Source organism: Scophthalmus maximus, chromosome 5, assembly GCF_022379125.1.
Source record: "Scophthalmus maximus strain ysfricsl-2021 chromosome 5, ASM2237912v1, whole genome shotgun sequence".
In the NCBI taxonomy this organism is placed as follows: Eukaryota; Metazoa; Chordata; class Actinopteri; order Pleuronectiformes; family Scophthalmidae; genus Scophthalmus; species Scophthalmus maximus.
In genome coordinates, this window is record NC_061519.1 from 8598996 (window position 1) to 8622405 (window position 23410).

General features: G+C 40.6%; 1 protein-coding gene across 1 annotated transcript in view; it reads right to left on the reverse strand.

Annotated features, from left to right (window-relative positions):
• Positions 1-3628: 3628 nt before the first annotated feature.
• brinp2 (bone morphogenetic protein/retinoic acid inducible neural-specific 2) overlaps positions 3629-23410 on the reverse strand; it is a 177675-nt gene continuing 157893 nt past the window's right edge. Inside the window, exons 7-9 of the mRNA XM_035635611.2 lie at positions 10576-10798; positions 6517-6823; positions 3629-6091 (exon numbers count right to left, since the gene is read on the reverse strand). Coding sequence (XP_035491504.2) covers positions 5270-6091; positions 6517-6823; positions 10576-10798 — 1352 coding nt within the window. The 3' untranslated portion in view covers positions 3629-5269. The remainder of the gene's footprint in view (positions 6092-6516; positions 6824-10575; positions 10799-23410) is intronic.

Sequence of the window (23410 nt, forward strand, 5' to 3'; positions counted from 1 at the left end):
AAATAAATTGAGTAAAGAAGGTAAAGAAACTACAGAGCAATTAAACATATACTGCCCAGAGAGGGCAAAGAAGTTTGAGTTTGTTTCTGCTGAGGGTCATTAGTGTCTAGGGTCGATTTGTACAGTCCCCTGGCTCTGTGTTTATGTCCTACCTACAGAGATTCTTAACATTTGTCCCAGCCTGCATTAGCATAAACCATGTGATACCCTCACTAATTTCATGAAGGCTCACACAAAAGCGTCTACATTTCCAGACAAGTGTTGCAATTCTGTTTCTAAGACTGAGTACGAGATGTATTTTCATTACATGTCAGTGTGTGTATGTGTGATGAATGGTAACATAAGACAGAACCTGTAGCGAACATTTAGTGATTCATATTAAAAATAAAAATGTATAACAAAAATATTTGTAGTTTATGTGCCACCGGGCATCGATTGAGTAAAAATTGCTCTTTCAGAATCCACGATGGCTTCATTTTTACAAGAATACAACAGATTTTCATCTTCAACTTCCACACTCACCTGGCATGAACTAACAACCCATCTACGTTCATTAATAAAAGACATATTCTACATAGTGATTGGAAAATTGGTGTAAAAGCATCCCTGAGTGAGGCAGTGTTGCTCATTTGTTTATTGTCAACTAGCTCTCACAAAATGGAGGATTTGACCATATGCTCTTTTGTGCCAAGGGCAAAAGAAGTCCAATGGAACTTTCTACAAGTTTGTAGAAGAAGAATTTTCTATGTTGAACCATGTTGAACTAGTTGGTGCCAAAACAAAGAGGCATAAGATTACCTGACAACAACAGCATCTACAGTGTTTCCAATGACTGTATATAAAGATTCTCTACTTCCACCCACTGCCCTTGCGTACAGGCGCTGCCATCTTGTGCTGGTGATGTCATTTGGAGCCAGGGTCTGTGCAGCACTTATCGTGGAGCGGAGCTGCAAAATTGACTTCCGTCTGTACACCCGTCCAACAAATCGCGAGTCATTCTCAGCTATCAATGATGGTTTCTCACCTTACCTCTCACCTTATAGCATCAAATAACTAATTGAGTTCGTCATTTAGTTGTCGGTTAAATTTGTAGTTATGTTAAATGTTAGGAGGAGGAGAAACTGTGTACAGTTTTTTAAATATATGCCATAACATAGAAAGAAAAAGAATGCTGATATGATTAATTGTACCATCTTTCATTTAATTGAAGCAGGACGTTAAGACATACTGTAAAACTCCACAGTGGGGAAAAAAAGACCTGCTTCTTAGTCCTGGCAATGTCTATGTAGACATTGCCAGGACGTCAATGCAATCCTAGTGAATTTGTAATGTGACCTTGTCTATTGTTGGTCTTGGAAAGCAATATGGGGAACAAATTATATTTTGGATGTTTTTTTTCCACCAAGCTGTCATGAAACTGACAAGCCCTATAAGTCCTGACTTTCAGATTTGTCAGCCATGATGCCACTTTTGATACAGTGGCATCGTAATCAACCACCTTATGATAAGAACAACTTAGTTCCCGCACTCAAGGTCAAACAATGTCTGACTTTGCATTTAAATGTCCGCCTCCCTCACACTCATGGATGGATGCATTCGCAATGGTGAAATTCCAAGGTAATTTCAACCCTGAAATCTGCACTTGTTATTGATGACTGTGTCAAATGACCTACAAGTGCACGTACACAGAGTCCGCACAGACATGTGCATGCATGTGCCAGTCGATTTCACCAATTCTACCTCATTAATTCAAGCAGTCTTTGACTTTCTAAACACCATAAATCACTTGGAGACATAGCAGCCCAACCTCTCTCACCTTTTCTCTACCTTCCGCTTTCTCTCGACCTTATCTTCCCTCCATCTCTCCCGCTATGTCATCTATTCCCGTTTCAATCACTCTTTTCCCCTCGCTTCTTTTGTGTGTGTGTGTGTGTAGGTTTAGGTGTGTGTGTGTGTGTGTGTGTGTGTGTGTGTGTGCGGGGGGGGGGGGGGGGGGGGGGGGGGGGGGGTCCTGAAAGTTTGTAGTATGCAGTTTAAAGAGTATTCTGATGAATTGGCTGTCTCCTGCAGGCTTGAAGATTAGCCCAAGGGCAAAGCCACTCCTGTTTCCTGGTTGTCATGCTGAAGATGAATAACTGTTTATTAACCCAATGCAGAGTGACTCCTTCTCTACCTCATTATGGGGTGGAAAAAAAAAGTACATGGAGGCAGCTCAAGCTGGTCAACGTAGCCCTCTCCCACCACCCTGTCTCCCCGACTCTGCCACTCTTTCTGGCTCCCTCTCCGTTGCTCTCTTGCTTTCTGCAGCAGATAAACCAGCAGCCTGATATAATGTGACAGTGTACGTTTGGTTCTTTTTTTTTCTTCGCTCCCTGACAAGCCAGGAAATTGGCTTTTCATCTTACAAAAAAACACTGCACTCCGTATATTAGAGGGCATTCATCTTATTATGAGGGGCAGAGGGTAATTGGAAGTTTATGCTTTCATTTTATGGCAACGTACATAGAGCAAGATTTAGTAAGGCTTTTTGCCATGTTTTTTTTGTTTCAGTTGCACATTCTGTGCGGTCACGTGCTGCAAGTATGAAACAACTGCACTAGGAAGAGTCACTATTAATGTTATTTTAGCAGGTGTTTGCAAAGTGCACCTCTCTCCTCATTACAAATGCTTTTAAGGGAGGGCTGAAAATAGCCACTGCTAACATTTGTGTGTTATGTTTCCTTAGTTTAGATTTATCAAACCTGCAGCAACAGATTTTTTTTGGGCCACTCAGTGCCAAGTGCCAAGACGTTATCGACACTTGATTAAAAAAAGGGAACATTTTTAAAACAAAGCTTGTATACAAACACGTTTTGGGCTCTGTGTCGAGTTCAGCAATGTAGACTCAATAAATAGGGTAACTAGAATCGCTGCTGTCCTTTTGATTTGCTAAATGGTTGCTAAATGTTGGGTGTTTTTGCAAGAATATGTAACAATAAGTATTTTTTATAGTTTAGTATGGGACAGTATCTCTTCACACATTTGTGCATCCAGCAACTACTATTAACTGTAACATTGAACACTGGCCAATGCAGGGTGCCTAAGCTTGCTTTTTTGTTTTTGAATAAATGTGTTATCTTTTGGAAATGAGGTAATATTTTACTCACTTAGCTTTTGACAGTGACAGGCATTTTGACTGTGTGTGTGGGAGGGGGGGTTCAAAAAACTATTCATGTCACTTAAGGTCTATAAACATGAGCTAATAGAGTGACAATAGTGTAATTAACATGAAATTACTGTGCCTGGAGGGTTTCTTTTCCTCCTCATTTTGTGTTCATTAAATTTGAATTTGAACTTAATAATATTGCTTTTGATGAGAGCATTTGGCTTCATTTCTCTCAGTGAAACACCAGTTGCTTTGGCATCATCTCCCATCTCAACCTGCACACATTTGTGCTGCACCCTTTTCTCAGTTAATCAGAGCAGACTGATGTTTCACATGGCAAAGCCGATGGAAGAGATATGAATTTGATTTGTCGCCGCCTAGAACACAACCTGTGCTGTAATATATTTCAACATGTTATTTCATTGTACACATTACAACAGTGAGGATTGAAAGCCATTTGTGAAAAAGGAAAAGGATGCCAGATAGATAAACCACTGTGTTTTTTACTTAAGCAAGCTGAGCACAGAAGAATAGCTAAAAATGACATACAAGGGTTTACTGACTTTCAGTGAGAAATTAGTGAAGTAAATGTAAAATCATATCAGATATCATCCTGCTCAAGAGTAGGCCTACCATCATTGCCCTGCAGAGATCTTGTCCAGTCGCTGAGTACCTGGCAGCTGACATTGGACCCACATGTAAAAACAAAAATGGGAAAAACAAGAAAGAATTTGTTTTTTTTTAATTGACCTGAGACTAAATCAAAGAATTTTTTTTTTTAATTCCTTCAGTCACTGATAATTTAGTCTAATTGGAGATACAAGGATTTTGCAGAACAATTACAGTATGCAAGTACAGGTGTGCACTGTGTGATAGTGACTCAAATAGTTTCACAACACCAAATCAAAACAAGTATCTGCAGAAAGTGTGACTGGCATTAACATGGAAAAGCTACATTACCACATATCCTGGAGAACATGTCTGCTGTTCTGTCTGGGTAGAAATACTGAAATATAAAAATCAATACAGCCTTCACTGGGAAATTAAACACCAAAAACCAAAATGTGCTTCTTATCTTAACATTGAATTTCCATATAAGGCATGAATTTGTTTTGTTATAAACATTTTTTTGGTCTTTGCACTCGGTTATCTAAAAAGCAATGTGCACTTGTCCACACCTGGGGTTAGATGGAGCGTTATTTACAGCGTTGCATCTGCCGACCTTTTTGTTACCACTTCAGAAGATTCTGCTATGATTTTCTGCTAAAAAAAAAACAACAACTCATCATTTAAGGTACTTTGCAATTCGGTTTGCGGATGTGTTCACCTTCTTTGGGTATAGACACACCACCAAGGACAGAACATCACTAACTGGCTTCCCACTCAATGTTAAGCGTAGACACTTAGAGTTCTCAAATGCCAGATAAAATGGAAGGCAGGGATTAAAAAGAAATATTCAAAGACAGTTACAGGGTTCAGGGTTATCAAATTTTAAACTGTTAAGCATAACATAACATCTCATTCAACACATATATAATATTATCCCGTTTTCCCCTCCCCCGAAAAAGTTCCATAGCCAAAGAAAATAGGTGTAGAAAAGGAGAAATCCCCTTTCGTTAACTCATTTCTGAAGACCTCTTAAGAGTTCCTCTTTACATATGAAAATTGGCTTCATCTTTGCAAGGCAGAGGTCTAGGTATACTTAATGACATCGGCTCTGTGAGGTTCAAATTCAGAAAACCTGCCAGTGTAAGAGAGTCTCTTAGCTTCAACCAATTGTTCGGTTTGTCAAAAGCAGGGCAGTTACTGCAAACGTAAGCCTCCGGGCTGGTACCACAGGGCCTCTGAAGGAGAGTCCAAGTATCAGCTGTTCTTTCTCATGAAAATTAGTCCGTTTCATCAAAGGCCCCTTCATCATAAAAGTGTGAAAACCAGCCAAGAGTGACCACAGAAAATCCCAGTCAGGCTTTAGAATGTGGTGTAACATTAATCCAGAGGATTATGGTTCAAAAGCCAACAAAGTGGGCCCTCGTCTGCTCAGTCTAGGGTTGCCCCTGAAGAAGCAAATCAGTCTGTCATGTCTGGTAGCACTCCTGAACCCGAATTGTCTTCTAAGCTAGACAGCTAGCTGCAGAGTTGTGCCCGCTCAGGTTCAGGAGAAGCATTGGGGAGCTTGGAGTTGAAGAGCTGCAGAGCATCCTTGATGCGTGCCACTTCCCCGGTCGACAGCTTGAGCCGGTGGCGCAACAGACAAGAAAACAGGTCCAGTGGCTGCGGTGCTGGTGGAGACAGCCTATTAATCCGGTCCCTCATCTCCAACAACATCAGAAAGGCAGCATCCTGCGTACCCTGCGTGTAGGGGTAGTCCAGCTGGAGAATCAGATCCTTGATGCCCTCAGGGTCAAAGTGCATGCTGTATCCAAACACTTTCAGCGTGTTGATCTTCATGTACCCCAGGTTGGAGGTCTGGTCATCCAAGTCCAACGGTTCATAGAATAGAGTTTCATTCACTGTTGGATCATCTGTGACAATGCGGCTTCGCAGGTAGACGTGCACCGTTTCAAAGAAGGACTTCCATTGGTTGCCCAGGGACAGTGTCCAGTTGTAACACTGTGCCGTGGCAACGGCGTCCAGTCGAGTTCTCTCCCAGTCGGGGAAGTCCGGCTGGCTCACTGGCATGAACCAGCTCTCTGAGTGACTCCCACCAAATGGATTCACATAAACTGCAGGCACGGGCTCCAGTGTTGAATTCTTAGTTGAGCATATCTGGAATGAAATGCCCATCAGCATGTGGATGAGATTTGACTTGTTTTTGTTGCTCTTGAGTGTCAGCAACATTCTCTTCCTCCAGGCAGGATTGAACCAACTCCCCAGGCGGACGTCGTTGCTGATGTAGATTGCATGGACCTCTATTCTGCTGTCCAGTCGCTGAAGCAGGTACTTCACCTGAGGAGGGACAATACAGGTACACCGGGAGGGTTAGAATACACTGCGTCTCATGTACTGTTGTATTAAGGTATTTAATTCAGACTTTATATTTAGTTTTTGTCTTCAATCTAAGACAGCTAAGTACATACAAGACAAAAATCTGAAGAATTTATGTCAGAATCAATATAATGAAGTGTATTAGATCATTTAAATTCATATCTATTTGCTACAACCTGCTTTTATCAGAATCTTTTCTTGAAAACACGCTTTGTAGCATCCATGTAGGACTAGAATATAAACATTCAGTTGGTGATCCACTTTAATTTGTTGTTATTATAAAATATATTATTTTTGTCTTAGCAGAGAAACCATGATCTAAAGGGTAATCAGAGGCACAGTATCATGCGATCCACTTTAATACAAAAATGAGAAGCTTTGAGAACCTCAGCGTCAGGCATGTCCAGGTCAAAGTTCAGATAGTGGTCCAGGGATGCGGCAATGCTCGGGTGGCAGGAACCAAGATGGAGGAAGTTGCCGTGGTGACAGGCTCCACAGCGGGTCGCGTTGTCAGTGGCACAGGAGGAGCAGGAGGTGGGGGAGGTGCCCACGATGCAGGGAACAACTCCCTGGCAAGTGGGTTGCTCCGCGGGGCAGCTGCAGCTCTTGACCTCCTCGGAGAAGGATCCCAGCACTCCGTGCTCACTGCAGTACAGCAGAGACTGGGCCTTGCTCCGCCAAAACCCGGCAGACCTGCAGAGAGGAAAGCAAAAAAATGCAAAACTGCAGCTGTGTTTAAAGTACAACATATCAATAGTTGTAGGTAACAGTTAAGCTGAAAAGCAGTAGTTCATGTTTGTAACACTGTCCAAACTTTGTGGTTGGGTGTGTTTAAAGGTGTTTCCCTGTTGCAATCTGATGTGATGTCAGGATTTATGTACATTTGGCATATGTATATATATGTATATATCTTACCCTCAAATTTAATTAGGTATTAAAGATACGTGCACAAGAAAATTTGATATATTGTGTAATACTTAAGGGGATACAGTAAAGGAGATCATGAAACAATGAACCCTTAATAGTTGTTCCAGTGTACAATGCACCACTTTACTTGTGTGGGATGAATAACATATCAGTAATTGTAAGTTAATGTGCCCTCATTATCTTTGAAGCACCGAGCAGCTAATCCTGAGCTAATCAGGTTAGACTTTCAAAGAAATTTGAGACATATTTAGTCGCATTTGCGAGTGACTGGCTGCTTCAGAAGGCTCAACAAACACACTTGGCAGAATTCTCAGCAAGTGTTTGATTGTTGATTGTTTTCCATTTTCGCAGAGGGGCCACGCACCTCCTTTTCTAATAACAATAAGCTTCCCTGTGCCTCTCCATGAAAACTAATGAGTCTGCTTTGATGACAGTATTGTTCCATCTGCGCTGCTGTCTGTTGACCAACACTAGAAGGAAATACACTTCTATAATTGTATTTAGTGTGATGTGATTTGATCATGTGGAAATTAAGTGGAAATAAAATATATACAAACACTTTGTGTTTCATTTCATTTTTGTTTGATTTGCTTTTGTCTATGAATTTTAAATTTGATCCAGATTTGTTCCAAACTCAAATAATTTCTCTACCTTACTTTAGATTGAAACTGTAAATGTTTTAGTGACTCAGTGAAGGGTAGCGCCATTCCCCCATTCTAAGTCCCATGTGCTGCCGCTACTCCTTAAATTATCCCTTTAACTTGAAGAGGCGAGAAAATCTCTCCTTTTAAAATATTCCTTAAGAGTTAATAAGTTATGTTGAAGGTGGGTGTTCACAGACTTAAACATAAAGCAGGCCCAACACTGCTTATTATTTCATATGCTTCCCATTCTCAAGGGTGAAAATCAAATTCACGGTTTTATAAATGGGATTATTTACAGATGGAAATTTGACACCTTTTTATAGGAGAGTCGCTGTTTGGTAAGACTGCAATAGAGATGAAAATACAGAAATTCATAAATTACCATCCACTTTGGTGCAGTAACAACAGCAACACGTTTTTTTCAGGCTGAAAATTGGCTCTGCAAAGATTCTATCCCCAGGCTACGTTCAGGAAACCTAACACCACATTGCCCAAATGCTCCAACAATTCCTTCCCCCTCTAGGCCTGTGTAAATAGACCAAAATGAACGATGATAAAAACAAATGGGCTACTGCAGAGGAAAGCAGGGAGCTTTCGCAGCTGAGCAGCACCTGATAACTCGGCCGGTCCTGGTGTGCAGGGGGGTTAAGACTCTGAGTGACGGGGTGAGACACAGCGAGAGAGCAACGTGTCACGCAGGTAACTGAGGCAGAGAAATAAAGACAGAATGGGCGGCAGAGTGCAAGAAGGGGGAGATGAAGTGATGGGAAGAGGGGGAGGAGGCCTGGCAGGGAAATTAAAGTCCTCTGTAAAAAAGGGCCGAAGCTGTCAGTATGGGGAAGGACTTGATTACAGCGTGCCACAATACCACGTCCCTCACCCCACAGCGGCCTCCACTGCCGGTAACAAGAGCCCTCATCTCTCTTTGAATCCCAGTGCACATCCTGTCATCACAGCTCTCTTCTGTGTACGACATTCTCGAGCTTTGCCTTCCGCATTGGCGGAGGTGAGAGCTGAACTCGGAGGTCGGTCTGTAAACTGTGATGGATATTTGCAGTGGGCAGCTAGGATAATCATTTCCCGCTCTCTTCTTAAATAAGTCTGCTGACCTGGGGATTTGTCCAAAGCCTAAATGGTTATCTGGTTGTTTGTGATTCTTGTCTCGACCCCCTGAAACGAATCTCGAGTTGTACTGAAATTTTCATTTGTGCAACGTTTTAAAGGATAGATAGCTAGTCACATGTTCTGATAAGTGGACATGAGAAACACAATACTTCCTGTAATGTGATTATATAATCTATTACAGTCTGTTTAACTCATAAAGTATATGTACCTGGATCCTTATTCTGTTGCACATCAGAATTTGGTGTGGCTTATTCGTGATATTGCTACAATTAATTTTGTCTGCTACATTTTCTGCAGTCACCGTCCATGCTCAATGCTCATACATTAGTTAGCCAACAAAGCCAGCAAAATAAAATCAGATTTCAATGATGTAATTGAATTCATCAAACAACATCATATTTGTATTTGATCCCCTACCTTCCAAAAAAAGGAAAAGAAAAAGAAAAGTTTGAGTTCTATTGAATGTTTGGCTGATCTGGTGTTTTTATGAACAAAGGGGAAAATTACTGAGAAGGAATAAAGATAGAAAGCACAGATGGAGTGATTGGAAATTAAAGTCCCACCTTGTGGAACACTTCATTCTGCTTAATATTACTGTCAAAATGGGAATGTTTTCTTCAGCGCACTGGCTGCCTGTCTGCTTCGGAATTGATTTTAAAATCCTTTTATTCTTTTAAAAAGCTCTTAATGGTCTCGGCCCTTCCTATTCATCAGACTTGCTTTTACCCTGTGATCCTTCCAGAAGCCTCAGGCCTTCAGGTTGTGGCCTTTTAATTTAACACAAAGTCTGAACAGAAACCCACAGTGAGGCCTCTTTTTATTTCTGTGGTCCGCGTCTGTGGAACAGCCTCCCTGAAGACCTGAGGGCAGCAGAGAATGGTTTTTTCCCCCCTAGCATATCAAAACCTTTTTTTCTCAGTCTGGCTATGAATTAAATTTTTTTTTATTACTTTCAATACCATTGTTATACCATCTCTCTTTGAGCAATTTATTATTTTATATTCATGATTTTATCTTTTTTTCTCATCTTTTTTAATGTTTCCTCGTATATTTATATGATTTGTTTCCTCAGTTTCGGTTATTATTTTTTCCCTCTGCGCAGATTGGGCTGTGTAACCCTCTGTAATAAAACGTTGTGTTACATTGTTCGTATGAGAAGCGTCAAATAAAGTTTAAGCTTCTAGGGGAAAGATAAATACTATACAACAGATCTGCTAAGACTACAACACATGTAAGTAGTAAAACTAGGGATTCAAATGTTGATGATTGCTACTTTTTCATACAGTTGTTTTCTCTCCACATTAGTGATACTTCATCTGGGACTGTTGTGGGTCGTTGATACAGATGATCCATTCTAAATACAGGATACAGCTGCGGAATCTGATAGAGTTGCTACTACTTTGTCATAATGCCCAGCACTATTACACAGTCAGACATAATTAGTACTACCCACGGTCTGCAGACAGCCAAAGCTAAAACAACTGAATTCACAGTGCCAGTTTCAGATCAGAATGTACCCCACTCACATACGCCCATCGTCCTGAATGTGTAACTTCTGTGTGTTTGCTAAATTCAAAGCTGAGCTCTTTCCTGAAAGATACAGTAGCTCTTGGTTTCCCTAGTGTGTCCCACTTGAGGCCTGCAGCTGTGCTGAATCCGCACGGAGCAGCTACCTATAAACTCCCTGTAATGACAAATTATGCCTCCTTCATTTGGCATGTTTTCTGTCAGCCTGTCCCAGTGGGTTACCTGTCTTGGGGCAGGCTGATGCGAGGTTGCTTGGGGCAACGTTTGCTCAGGGTGAACAGTTTCCTGACGATCTTCTGGGCCTTTCCCAGGACCAGGGCGGTGCTGGACTCCAGCTGTCCGTAGCGTTTCTGTAGGGACACGTCCGCCGACCAGAACTTGGCAATCGTTGACGCGTTCAAGAACCGGTCATTGGGCAAGCGCTTCAGGAAGGCTTTGAACTCATCTGCAGGGACATAGGGAGAGGGACAGAGGTGGAGGAAAGGAGAGGTGCAGAAAAAAAGGACTAAATTAGATGGTCTCAAGTAATTTCAATGCCCTTTTGAGCACTGCATGCCTATTCACCACATGCTATCTCTCATCCCTGGTGGCATGTGTGGATAATGATTGAGGAACTGGGGGAGTCTCATGTGTAATTAGAAAACAAAAAAAAAAGCTGTTATGTTCGAATGAATTGCAATCACAAAGAAAACACCTGTGCCTCAATCTACTTTTATACTCGCCTCACCATTAGTGGCTCATCATATTCACAGCGACATCATTTGCAACATTATTATCTAGAAACTCTCATCATCTGACGACTGACAGTATGGTGTCACTTTTACAGATGGCCGTTTTTATTTACTTTGCATCCTTAAAAAGCCCAACATCCATTATCACAAGTCAAATAGACCAATTAAAGCATGTGGTAAAATGCGCCCAGCCGCTCTCCTTATCCACACACACACACACACACACACACCTTCCTCACCCTCATAATCATCATCATCATCATCAACATCATCATCAACATCATCTTAAACATCTTGATTATTTTATTTCTTTATACTAGAGTTCATGGTTTTAGATATCATCTCTCTCGAACAGGCAGTTGTCGAGCATGTTTCTTTCCTCAAATAGTGTAGCTTTTGAGTCGTTGTGGTGACAGCATATTGTGTATGCACTTGGCTTCCCTGTGTTTCCCGTTGAAAATGACAAACATCAATAGGAAAAGGGGACTTTAAGATCATTTAAACATATAGTTATTGTTGTGCCACTTGCATGAATTAATACAGGATAGCATGAGGGTTTTACTTGCCTCATGCTATCCTGAAAATTGTAAAAAAAAAAAAAAAAAAAAATTGTAGAAAGAGCCAAGTTTTCCCTGATGAGCCTCGTACTTTGTTGTACCAGACACGTGGAGATGTACAGCCGCAGCCAAAACAAGGAGAGAAATTCTAAAAGCATGGTTACCATTCACACGTGTGTATGTGTGAGTGTAGAATCTCTAACAAAAAAAAAAAAGACTGGGACCTACTGGAGAAAATTACACTGAGAGTAATGTTGGCACAGAAGACGCAGCTTGTACACTGAGCCGGGTGTGCCAGGAGCTCTCCTTTGCTAAGATCATTTTAGTTCCATTATGAACCAGTGGGCAAATATTATGCCAGTGTGAAGCCTCTGGGAAATGTAAACCTATTATTTCGTTTTTCTCCCAAAGCCAGCTGAGTGAGATCTTTTAGGATTGTTGGCCTGCTGGAGAATTGTATTCCCACGTGCTGTTGTTGGCGGAGAGACAGCGAGGGGGCCGGCAGCCGAGACGACCTGAGCCGAGACGACCTGAGCTGAGACGACCTGAGCTGAGACGACCTGAGCTGAGCCCAACTGACAAGACTCAAACCTATTACAGTGCTCGATGATCCCAGATGACACAATGGTCCGTCTCCCTCCATCCTTCTCTTTTTGTATGTCTGCCGCTTTCTCTCAGTGTGATCATTTTCTTCTGGACTATAGCGAGGCATGGGTGGTTTCATCCTCGCTCTCTTGGGTTTTGTGTTTCTCTGTGTGTTTCCGCCCGTCTTGTCTGTTTCTGAATCTCTTGTTACTCCCACCTCCCGCATCTCTTTCCATAGCCTCTCTGCCCTCATCTCTGAGCAGAAAGGGGGCTTAATTAGCAGGGCAACATTAACTTTGTTAGTACTCTGTTTACTGGGTACATTCCTCTGCTGGTCTGTTTTTAGGGCTTGTTTCATTCCGCCTCTCCTGATTTTAACAAAGCATTAAAAGCTATACATGGAGCTGAATGTACAAAGGATGAAAAAAAAAAAAGACTACACAGGATACAAATGGGTTTTGGAGATCAAACTTTCTAATGTTGCAACATACTTTTGCTCCACCAGATCAAAAATGTTTTATCTCTTTTTTTCGCCAGTTCTTAGAGACAAAATATGCGTTTAAATGAACACTCATGAAAACGATACATCGCAGTAGCCAATTAAATCTCACCTGGAATTGTACAAATGTGGAAAAATGCACAGGGGAGCTATACAAGCTAGATTGCAGAATACTGAAGGATAAATACGTCGTTTTTTTTAATGTTTCTCATTCCGGGAGAAATAAAAGTGATTATAAAACTAAAGTCACAAATATCTTATGAATGTGATCATGAATTTAACAAAGAGAGGATTTGCTTCCTGACAGAGAAGTGCACATGACATTACAGAGGTTGGCAGTTGTCACCAGTGTACTGTCAGCAGTAGTAAAATGTGACACACTTTACCCTAAAATATTATAGTTTTTATTTTTCAATGATTGATTTCAACATGTATTCCCCCTTTTGTGTGAAAGTAGCTCATATTATTTAGCTTTAATTTAGTTACCGAAATTAACTATCATCTGTTTACAGTGTACTCTGGATTACTTTGATACTGACGAAAACTGTAAAAAAAAAAAAAAAAAGAGTATTTCTCAGGTATGATCTGGAGTCACAAGAAATTGTTATCATGTCTGTGTACATATTTTGCCAAGTTAAGACTCAGAGAAGTATAACACAATTCAATGCAATCGCGGGTGGAGGGTTTTTAAAGTGCCTTAATTGTCTTCATGAGCCTCGTCTCACAGCCTGAGCTGCTGCTCCAACTGCTGAACTACTGCTGAGACTCAACAGGACAAACTACAATGACTCACCCCCTGTTGTTTTTAGAACAGTCTTGTGCACTTGTCCCTTTCACCTGACACAATATCCCTCTGCAGTGCTCAGCAACTCTCCTACGCCCCCTAAAGAAATGGAACCCCACAGTTTGTAAGCCTCTGGTTTGCTAGCTGAAGGAATAAAGTTTCTGGAGTTGGATGGTGTTCTAAGCACAAGTATTTATTGTCAAGACCACATGCTTCAGACTGGGAGTTGAGACTCTAAATTGCTTACATATGTGAAGCTACTATATTGAAGAATATATGGCTACAGCGTGATTGACAGCTGGTCCGTCCAATCGGTCTTGGGTGCAGGTGAAGGTGGGTGCGCAGTAAATGTCATTTACAGTCACAGCTGTAAATGGAATCTGAAACATAAGCTTGCCTTGCCCAACCCTTTGTTATGTTTTCTATTGACCTCAGTTCTATTTAAAAAGACCCAATTGAACCTCTACCTGTCCCGAGGGATGTCACAATTCAGAGATGTTTTGTACCTTCTGCAAGTTGATATCTATACAGCTTCCAATCACAACCATGGTTCCCATGGTTGCTGCTGAGGAGAAAAGGAAGCCATCGTCTACAACACACAAGTAGTGGTCGTGCTCTTTCTCACCTTTGTCTACTGTGCCATCCTGGGTAGGAGAAGCCTAATGACTGAGACATTGTATACTAAGTGAAATAAGTTAACAAAACTGATCTAAACCGTAAAAGTCTACAAATCAAGTATAATATCCTGTATCTAGTTGTTCCAACACGGCATTCCTGCTATACAGCTAGCAAATAATTAAAACAAAAAAAAAATTCAGGGCTTGGAGAGGATTCCCTAAAATTCAGCTTACATGGTTTCTTTGGAAACTTATTTCAAGGTAGAGTATACTATTGAACACTGCTTTGGACAATTGCTAGAGCAACACAAGTCTGGATGCAGGGGATGGACTTGTACAGGCTTGACACAAAGTCAATCAGTTATAAGGTAATGAGCTCAAGGTTAAAAAATAGAAAGAATATATATGTTCTTTTTAAAGTTTTCAGATTAGGACAAAGCCATTAATTGTGAACTCTAATAAGAAATTATTTCCAGTTAAGCAAATAATGTCATTTGAATGTGGCCATATGCCACCCAGATAACCCCTGAATGTGGTCTGAGTGATCGGATCTCTATGCAACTTGGGTGTGTTCACAGTCCACTAGTGATCGGATCACTTGTGATCAATGGCATGTTAATGAACTGGGCCCAAGTCAAACACAATGGCACATACACATTAGCATTTGTTCCTTATCCACCCAACCGCCTTGTTTTGCTTTATATATGTTATCATTGCTGTCTCAATCCGTCTTCAGCACTGCTTAAGCATCAATTCAGCTCAATCTCTCTCTCTCTCTCTGTAGCTCCCATCTCACACACTTTTGGTAGTAATCATTGGCACTGCCATCATGCTGGAGGAATTTGTCCGTCTGTTTTCCTCCCTTTTCCTGACATTTATGACTCCATGTTCCAAATTTATGGACAATTTGGCACACTCAAAATCCCTGCGATAAAGAGGCTGGAGGGGGGGGTTGTTTCAATGATGACGGACCGCGCAGGCCCCGAAATCCCAATCTCTGGGCCGAGTTAGTGATTCATGACTTCATCAAGCAGAGATGACAGCAAAGTGACTGGCTGGCGAAGGCCTGTTTTCAACTCCCTATAAGGACACGGGGCATTAAAAACCCAGAGCCAGGATTTCTGTGTAAACAGCCATACACAGAACAGTGTAGAGGAGGGTGAATAACTCTCTTGAACACACTAAATAAGTGTTCACTGATTTTTGACTTTCCAAAAAGAAGGGTGTGGCAGAGGGGAGTCAGTTGATCCTATTATTTTGTCCAAAATTAATCCAACTATTGGATGGGCTGCCAATAAATGTTTTTCATAAATTCATTCATGAATCCTACTGACTATTGCTCTAGTGACATATCTGGTTTTGTGTGAGAAATATTGGTAACTATTTGATGGATCCCCATAAAATGTGCTATAGACATGTCCCATATAGAATGTGTATAACTCCCTAACTATTCATCTACAGCCATCATCTGGTCAATCATTTCAAATTGAGTGTAATGACCAACGTTGTGCAAAATTTGAAAAAAATCATGTGCTTACTACCAAGGATGCCAATAATTTCATTAATCAAATATTTCCCAATGAATCTTTGGATTAGATTAAGTATCAACTCAATCAAAACTGACCATGGGAAATACTCCCACAGGACTCTAATGTCACTTTCACTCTGAGCACAGTCCTAACTCTATCCACACCTTGCTTATTGTAACCATAATGACAAAGGTCCCCAAACCAGTTTGTAGCTAAACCAACCCAAACCATATCCAAAGCATTGTCACATCATAAAACAAACTTTTAAACATAACAAAACATGCATGTCTATTTATTTTTTTAATTTGGAGGACTACCATTTGAAAACCATTCAAAGACTGGATGTGGTCAGTTTCACTGAGATCTTTACATTTTCACTATGGACAAATAGAGCTATAGGGGTTGGAGTAAAGTATAAAATAATAAATGAATCAATAAAATAAATGCTAATTTCTTCAACTGTATTTCTCGTGCAGCTTGATAACTTGAGAGTTTGTCTTAAATGACAGTCAGACTCTGTGTAAATCGAAAGGAGGGTGGTGTGAATTCTGCATTTGTCCCACTTTAAAAACCTTCACCTTCCTTTGTGGGGTTAATGTAAATATTTAAGCGTACTTCTTTGGTGCCCTGCCGGATGTTTATATTTCAGATTATTGAATCATATTTAAAGTATTCATTCTAACTTTACCGTTCTCTGTCATTATCCTCAGGATGCATTGCAGCTGTTGCCTGAAACATAATTTTATTTTGCAGTTTCAGTTCCTAATAGGCGGATTCCTTGATGCTGTCTATAATTACAATGTTCTGTCAAACAGATGTACATAAATCAGTTCAAACCTCTGTATATAGTCACTGCCACAGTTTCTCTGTCACAGCAGGGATTAGAATTGATGGGTTTACAGCTACCTGTCATATGAAGCAGTGAACACCGGTGTCAGGAACATCTCCTTTCTCTTAAGATGCCCTTTTTTCCCCTTCTTGTGCAGTGCCCCTGCCTGTCAGTTATATCCTCTCATTAAATCCCAAATGATTTCTCGCAACAACAACTTCAATAATCATCCCTCTCCCTCTGCGCCTTTAATTCACTTGCAAACATGACAGAATAGAAGGTTGGAGTTGGGATGTCTTCCGGCGAATGCAGCAGCGCTCTCACTGTTTTATTCTGCGCTGACGCTGGCTGGGAGAGACGGAGTGGAAAACAGAGGGTCCAGAGCTGTCGAGCAGAGCAGAGCTGCTATCTCCATTACTTCAAAGTGTCTGTAACACATTAAAGGCAACTTCCAGCACGCATCGCTGGGACTGCTCACACAATACTTAGCAGGGAGGATTTTATGTTTGGCAATCTCGATGGATCCTTAAAACTGTTTTCTCTAAGTAAGATCCGTCACTGCTCAGTTCATTTATTAAGAAGACTGGCACGATAAAACCACTTTATTCACCTAAAGTCAATTTAGATTTTTTTTTGCAGTAAATTGTAATGCAAATTAAGCACTGATTCGCATGGGACAGCAGAATCATCACTGTTAATGGCAAGAGCAGGCAAAAAAGTCCTCCATCCCCTGGGGAGTTAAAGCTGATTTTGAATACTTAGACATACAGTATGTGCGAAAAAAAGGTAAATATTATGCAAATCTAAAGCTTCATGTAACTGTCAATGATACTATAGCTTTCTGATACATAACCTGCAATCAAAAGTTCTCATGTCTTTTTAGGTTAAGTGTCTACTGTTGCATGATTTAATCCTGTAAAAGAAACGGATCAGGTAGAGAGGAGAAGCGTAGAAAGTGAGACACACACTGAAAATACATTTAAGTAAAGCAAGCCTTTTGTTTTCTGATTAGCCCATAATCCCTTAAATACTACATTTTTCACCCCAGACGCATTTTCCATAAGTAGAAAATCCTTAAAAAAGACAAGAGCACATCTCTGCACTTCACTTCAACTGAACTCACATATTCATGCAAGCGACTTTACACTGAACAGGGTGATTAAAGTTGCATTTATCTGCACACATAAAAGGGCTTTTACAAAACACGGTACAGCTGTTATTCATTATGTATATTTAAAATAAAAAGCACATGCGTGTTTGCGATCCACATGCAGTTTAATCACAGGATATATTTAGACAGGTTCAGTGTTTCAGGAAGCGACTTCAGTAGGAATTATCTAACCACATCTTTGTGCTGAAATTCTTCAGGCCTAATGTTATTGTTTAATGAAGCAAATCATTTCACTTTTGTTTACATTAGTTTCATGTAAAATCCTCAGATTTACATTTTAAAACCCGGAGATTACAGTTTAAAGAAAACCCAAAACGTTGTGGCATCTGCAGCAGTGTTGCCTATGAAACTGGCCAAACTAATCTTCGGTTTTTTCAGTCATGGATCAAGCGCTGACCTGAATTTAAGTATCGTATTTTTAGAACCCCACGCTCCAAATGGAAAATACAGCCAGTCGCATTTACATGGAGAACATTAATGGAAGTTGATAGGGCTGTTGGAGGAAAGCAGTGGGAGGAAACGTTCACACTTTCCACAGTTCAGGATATGTATTATAGTGTCCACTGTGCCTATAGTTGGACTGATGCACAATTACTTTGTACAAGCTCAGTATTCTAGTCACTTATGTGCTACATTCAATCACAGCAGTGGAGTCAGCAGGTGGTGGTTGGGGGGGTTGGTGGGCGTACAAACCCACATCAGATACACCAAAGATGGGGGTTTGCATCTGGTCTCACACTAGTTAGGATAAACACACTGTGTTTGGTCACTGTGAAGTGAACCAAACCACTATTCTTTGACCTTGACCAAGAGCCGTAAAGGGGCAGCAAGCAGCTCTAAAGAAATACATGTTTTGTAAAAATTATTGGAATATTTCTTCACCATCCGTTTGCTGTTGCTTTTGTGTGCGCGCGGAAAAAAAATCCGGGTTTTTCGGCGCAACCCAGGCCCTGCAATTCCAGAACAATAAAATGGTGTGGACCGCACCACACAACATTGCGAGTGAAGTTTGTAAAAATCACTCGTCGACCCCTTAAGGGACTCGCTACTGGGTAACGCTGCAACTCTGCAGGTTTTGGTCTAGTGGTTAGTGCGTTGGACTCCCATACAGGAGTTTGCAGGTTTGCATAGTTAGCAGTAACAACAAAGAGAGAAACAAGCTTCCTCCAAAATCCCTTCCTGCCCCTTTGTGTCAGAACTTAACCATAAAGCAAGTTTAATTATGCTGTAGTAACTACAGAGGCATATTGTGCTGCATGACCAGAGCTTTGGGCAGAAAGCAAAAATTGCGTGGGAACATTTTACCAATATGTTAAAAAGTATCAACATATTTCAGATTTGCCAAATACAGAGCAGTCAGGGTTGCATGTTTTTAAGGCAGAAGGGGAACTTGTGTTTCTATGTTGAGCATCATCTGTCTTCTTACTGCTGGTTTGCCGTGCAGCTCTTGATAGTGCAATGTGTTTGACTGCTGTAAGAAGAAATATTTTCATTTTTAGGAAGGTTCCTTTTTAATCATTACTTTTAATATTTGTGCTTGTGAAAAATTTAAATGGTAAATGGACTGTATTTATATGGCACTTTTCTAGTCATATAGACCACTCAAGGAGCTTTACAGCAAAGTCACACTCACCCATTCACACATTCATACAGCGCTGCTATTTACCGCACATTTTTCTGTCATTCATACACGCTGTCATTCAATGTCGGAAGAGCCTTCAGAGGCAATTTAGGTTTTAAGTGTCTTGCCAAAGGACACAACGGCATGTGGACTGGCGGAGGCTGGGACGAACGACTCTACCTCCTGAGTCACACCCCCCCAATTTAACGCTTTCAGTGTGCTAAATGCTAAAACTCTAGTAAAGTCACTAGAGTTAAAGTCAAAATCAAGTTGAAAACCTTCTTTGATTTTGTCACATCTAGAGTCATCAGATTTGTGGCTAAAATTAGATTTTTGTACAACAGGAGAAGTCCATACATTTTGGTTTTGGCAAGTAGAAGTTAATGTGGAAAAAAAGTTGTAAAAAGTGTTTCAGATTCCATGAGGTCATATGACTTGAGTTAGTGTCAGTAGGGGCTCAAGACGTTTCCACGTGGGTGTGGAGTTAGACGGAAGTCGGTTTAGCAGAAATCGTTGTCTCTTCTTGAGGCTCGCAGCTGGAGACTAAATTAGCTGCTATGACCATCGCAAAGAGTCTCGTACTGAGATGTTGGCAGTCGATTTGCATTGTGGGTGATTTAGGCGCCAGTTTTTGACAAGGAAGTAGAATTCGTCTATGTATCTGTCTCTTTTGCATCCATTTTTATCCTCCATTTTTTACGGTCCAAAATGAGTCCACTAATATTGTCGGACTGCATGAATTGATAAAGAACTTTCTTTAATGCCAGACAAATGCAAACAGCAATGTTTTTTCAGGCCAAAAAAATCTAGCTACGAGCATATTAATTGAAACATGCTTAGTGGAGATAACCTTAGGTGACTAACACTACTTCTCCCCGAATTACAAAGGTGGTCTACATTTGTGAACCCTGCTTGCTGTTCTGTTGTGTCAGTCTCCCCGACGAGCCGACAGGACACTATGTTCTCTCAGCTCTCATTCAAATTCTTTACCTGGATCTTAAAGCTCCAGCTTTCAGTAGAATACAAATGGACCAAATGACAGACCGACTCCCTCTGCGGTAAGGTGTTGCTGCAGGGGACGCCTGGCTTTTGAGGCTGATAAATTGTAACTTAGTGCTACTAAAAACCCCAAAAGACAAAATCATACTGGCCTGGCATCAGCCGAGTGAAACTGAAGTGTATTTCTGTAAAGCCTGACAAGGTAACTCACTCATACAAATCCAAACATAGCCACAAATTTACAGTTAACATCAAAAACACATTCCCTGGCATTCCTTAACGAAAACCTTTGTGTAAGTGGAACATGGGTGCTATTTCGGTTTGGGAAACAGATATCTGCAAAGGCCTAACCTGTCAGGGGAGAAATACTATCAGGGAGCGCGCTTATTGGACTCTTGTGGGTCATTGTAATGTGAAAACAAAAATGCCTCAGTTTCAGCTGCCACCAAGTCATACAGAAGATCAATCTTAATAAGAAGCACCATTTTGCTTCTCATTCAAAGTTGGTGTGAAGCCTACATTTCCATGTTTTTACTTAAAGGGCAGAGAGACTGAGAAATAAATCTTTCACACCTCGGACACTCAGAGGAGGTGTGAAAGCCAGAGAGAACATGACATCAGCTAGCATGACGTTTTTGTGTATGTTCAATCCGCTAACAGGCTGGATATGGCTACACATCGGATTTGTTTACACGTTTGTGCAAATGGTATCTGCATTATGCAAGTTGCACATGAACAGGGGTCACTCTCTCAGTCAATCACACGTAGGAGCCGTGGTCCCTCTGAAATGTCAGTGGGTTAATACTGGTAACATATTGAACATGAAGCTTGACAGAAATGTTCTAGGCAGTGCAGGATTGAAAAGAGCCAGACACCATGTGTATACAGAACATCAAAGACCGACACTGACTGAGAGGCTTATTTCACAATCTCAACTTGATTATGTAAATCTATCCAAGATGCCTAGGATAACTGATGTCATTATCAGTGGGTATGTGAATGTGTGTGGGTTTGTTTGTGTATTGCATCTGTATGAGAGTGTAGATTAGAACTGGAATCTGTTCAAAACATAAACACACTTCCTGATTCCACTCGTTGAATCAGTAAGTGCTCTTACTGCACTTTTTAACAAGTACAGTAAGAGCTGTACTTGTCGAGGCTGCCGAGGCTGATGCAGCCTCGGCAGGTGGTGCAACAGTGCCTTTTAGTTTAGGCAAAACACTTGAGAACTGTTAACAATTACTCATTAACCATTACCCATCAATGAAAAAATAACATTAACTCAAGCAGCGAAAATAGAGTGAGAATCAACATCTCAATATCAGTGTGAAATCAATATCAAAGAAAACCACTGAGACTCAACAATGCTTAAACAAAAGAAATAAGTAATCAATAAATAAATCTCAGTCTTACCATAGACACAGGGAACAGGTAGAATAAAAGGGAAATGTCCATTCAGAGTCGAGTGAAATGAGGATTCAGGTGCGAATCTGGAATATAGTTTCTATGAGTGGTGCATGCGGATGATTTTGGCATTGTGAAGTTTTCTTTTTGACCAAGGGGCAGGTAGAGTGAGCCATCAATGCCAAGCAAACCAAAAAAAACCTGAATTTATTATATTAATGAGGATTTATCTTCAATAGGGTCCCTTGCAAAAAAGGAAGGCGAGCTTAACAAGTAATTTAACTGGAAATAAAGAACAGCACTAATTATATATCAATATCTTAGTGACCTTTAAAATACACTTTTCCTTTGTTTTTATCAAACACGTTGTTGCCAAATACAGGAGGTAAAGTAAAAGTCAGCTAAAAAACTTCAAAAAGCACTAGTTTATATGTGTTCATCTGTACAATAGTTTTACAAAGGTAAGTTAACAACTTACATATAGCTTGTATTATTAGCCGGCTGCTCTCATCTTGTATATCTTGTATAGCCTATGGGATTGAGGGTCCAGCTTCTGGATTTGAATAACTTTAAAATGGCATTAACAGTGTTGGATGATATACAGTGAGGTGTTATCATTTTCTTATTTTTTTTACTTAAAACCAGATTCACCAAGTGTAAAACATGTCCTCTTTACCTGCTGTAGGAAAAACATAGACCATGACAGATTCCAACTATTACATACTGTACATTGGGTGTCAACCATAACCTGACTTGACAGATACTTTTTTTCACAGAACCATCTGTGAAGGCTTTGTTGGAAACTGGTAAAGCAGATGCTTCCAAAGAAAAAAAATAAAATAAATAAATAAACTTGTCCATCACCGTCTATCACAGTTGATAATGCCAGTCATGAGAAGAGAGAAAACATATTTTCCATTGAAAAAAAAGCCTTCATTTCTGTTTCTTTGCACTTCTTAGAATGAAGAAATACTCTCCAGTTCTTACACAATGGATGATATAGCAGCATGAACGCTAACTTCTTAAGGAGTCGCTATTGTTGTCACTTCTTACAGTACTGTCGTCACACGTTAGCTGCCAGTACTTCCCTTCCAGGGCACTGATTGGTCCGAATAACAATATAGATTCTAACCAGCTGCGTCATGTCAACCATGTATATATATTACACTTTTAAACAAAAGCATTATATGAGAACCACTGCAAAAGTAATTTCAATAAACACTAATGTAGTGGGTATTGTAGTTTTTGGCGTCGACCCTGTTCAGTCTCTCTTAGCATCACACAACATCCAATTATATAGGAGAAAACTCATGACAAAATAAGGTGACAAAGTTTTTTTTCATGTTTACACTAGTCTTTTGAAACTTTCAGTTAGGACAAAAAAGCCACAGGAATCCTGTAAAGTACTTCAAATCCACATGAGTAAAACCCCTACACATCCTCCTCAACCTGGTACTGCATTATCCTCAAGGTTGAACTTGGCCTCCGCTAGCTGAAACAAACACCCATAGGAGGCCAGTACACCTTTAGCATAGCTGTTTGAAGATGAACTACCTCCCTGACTCCTGCCGAGAGATCAGAAATGGATAATGGATTGGGGTGAGCACAATAGAGGGTGAGGCGGGGTCAGTCATTTATATCAAGCAAGCCATTTTCAAGCTGCTTCCACCTGATGGGAAATCTCTTGCTCATTTTCCCCATGTGTCTGTGGAGGGTTGACAGAAACACGTG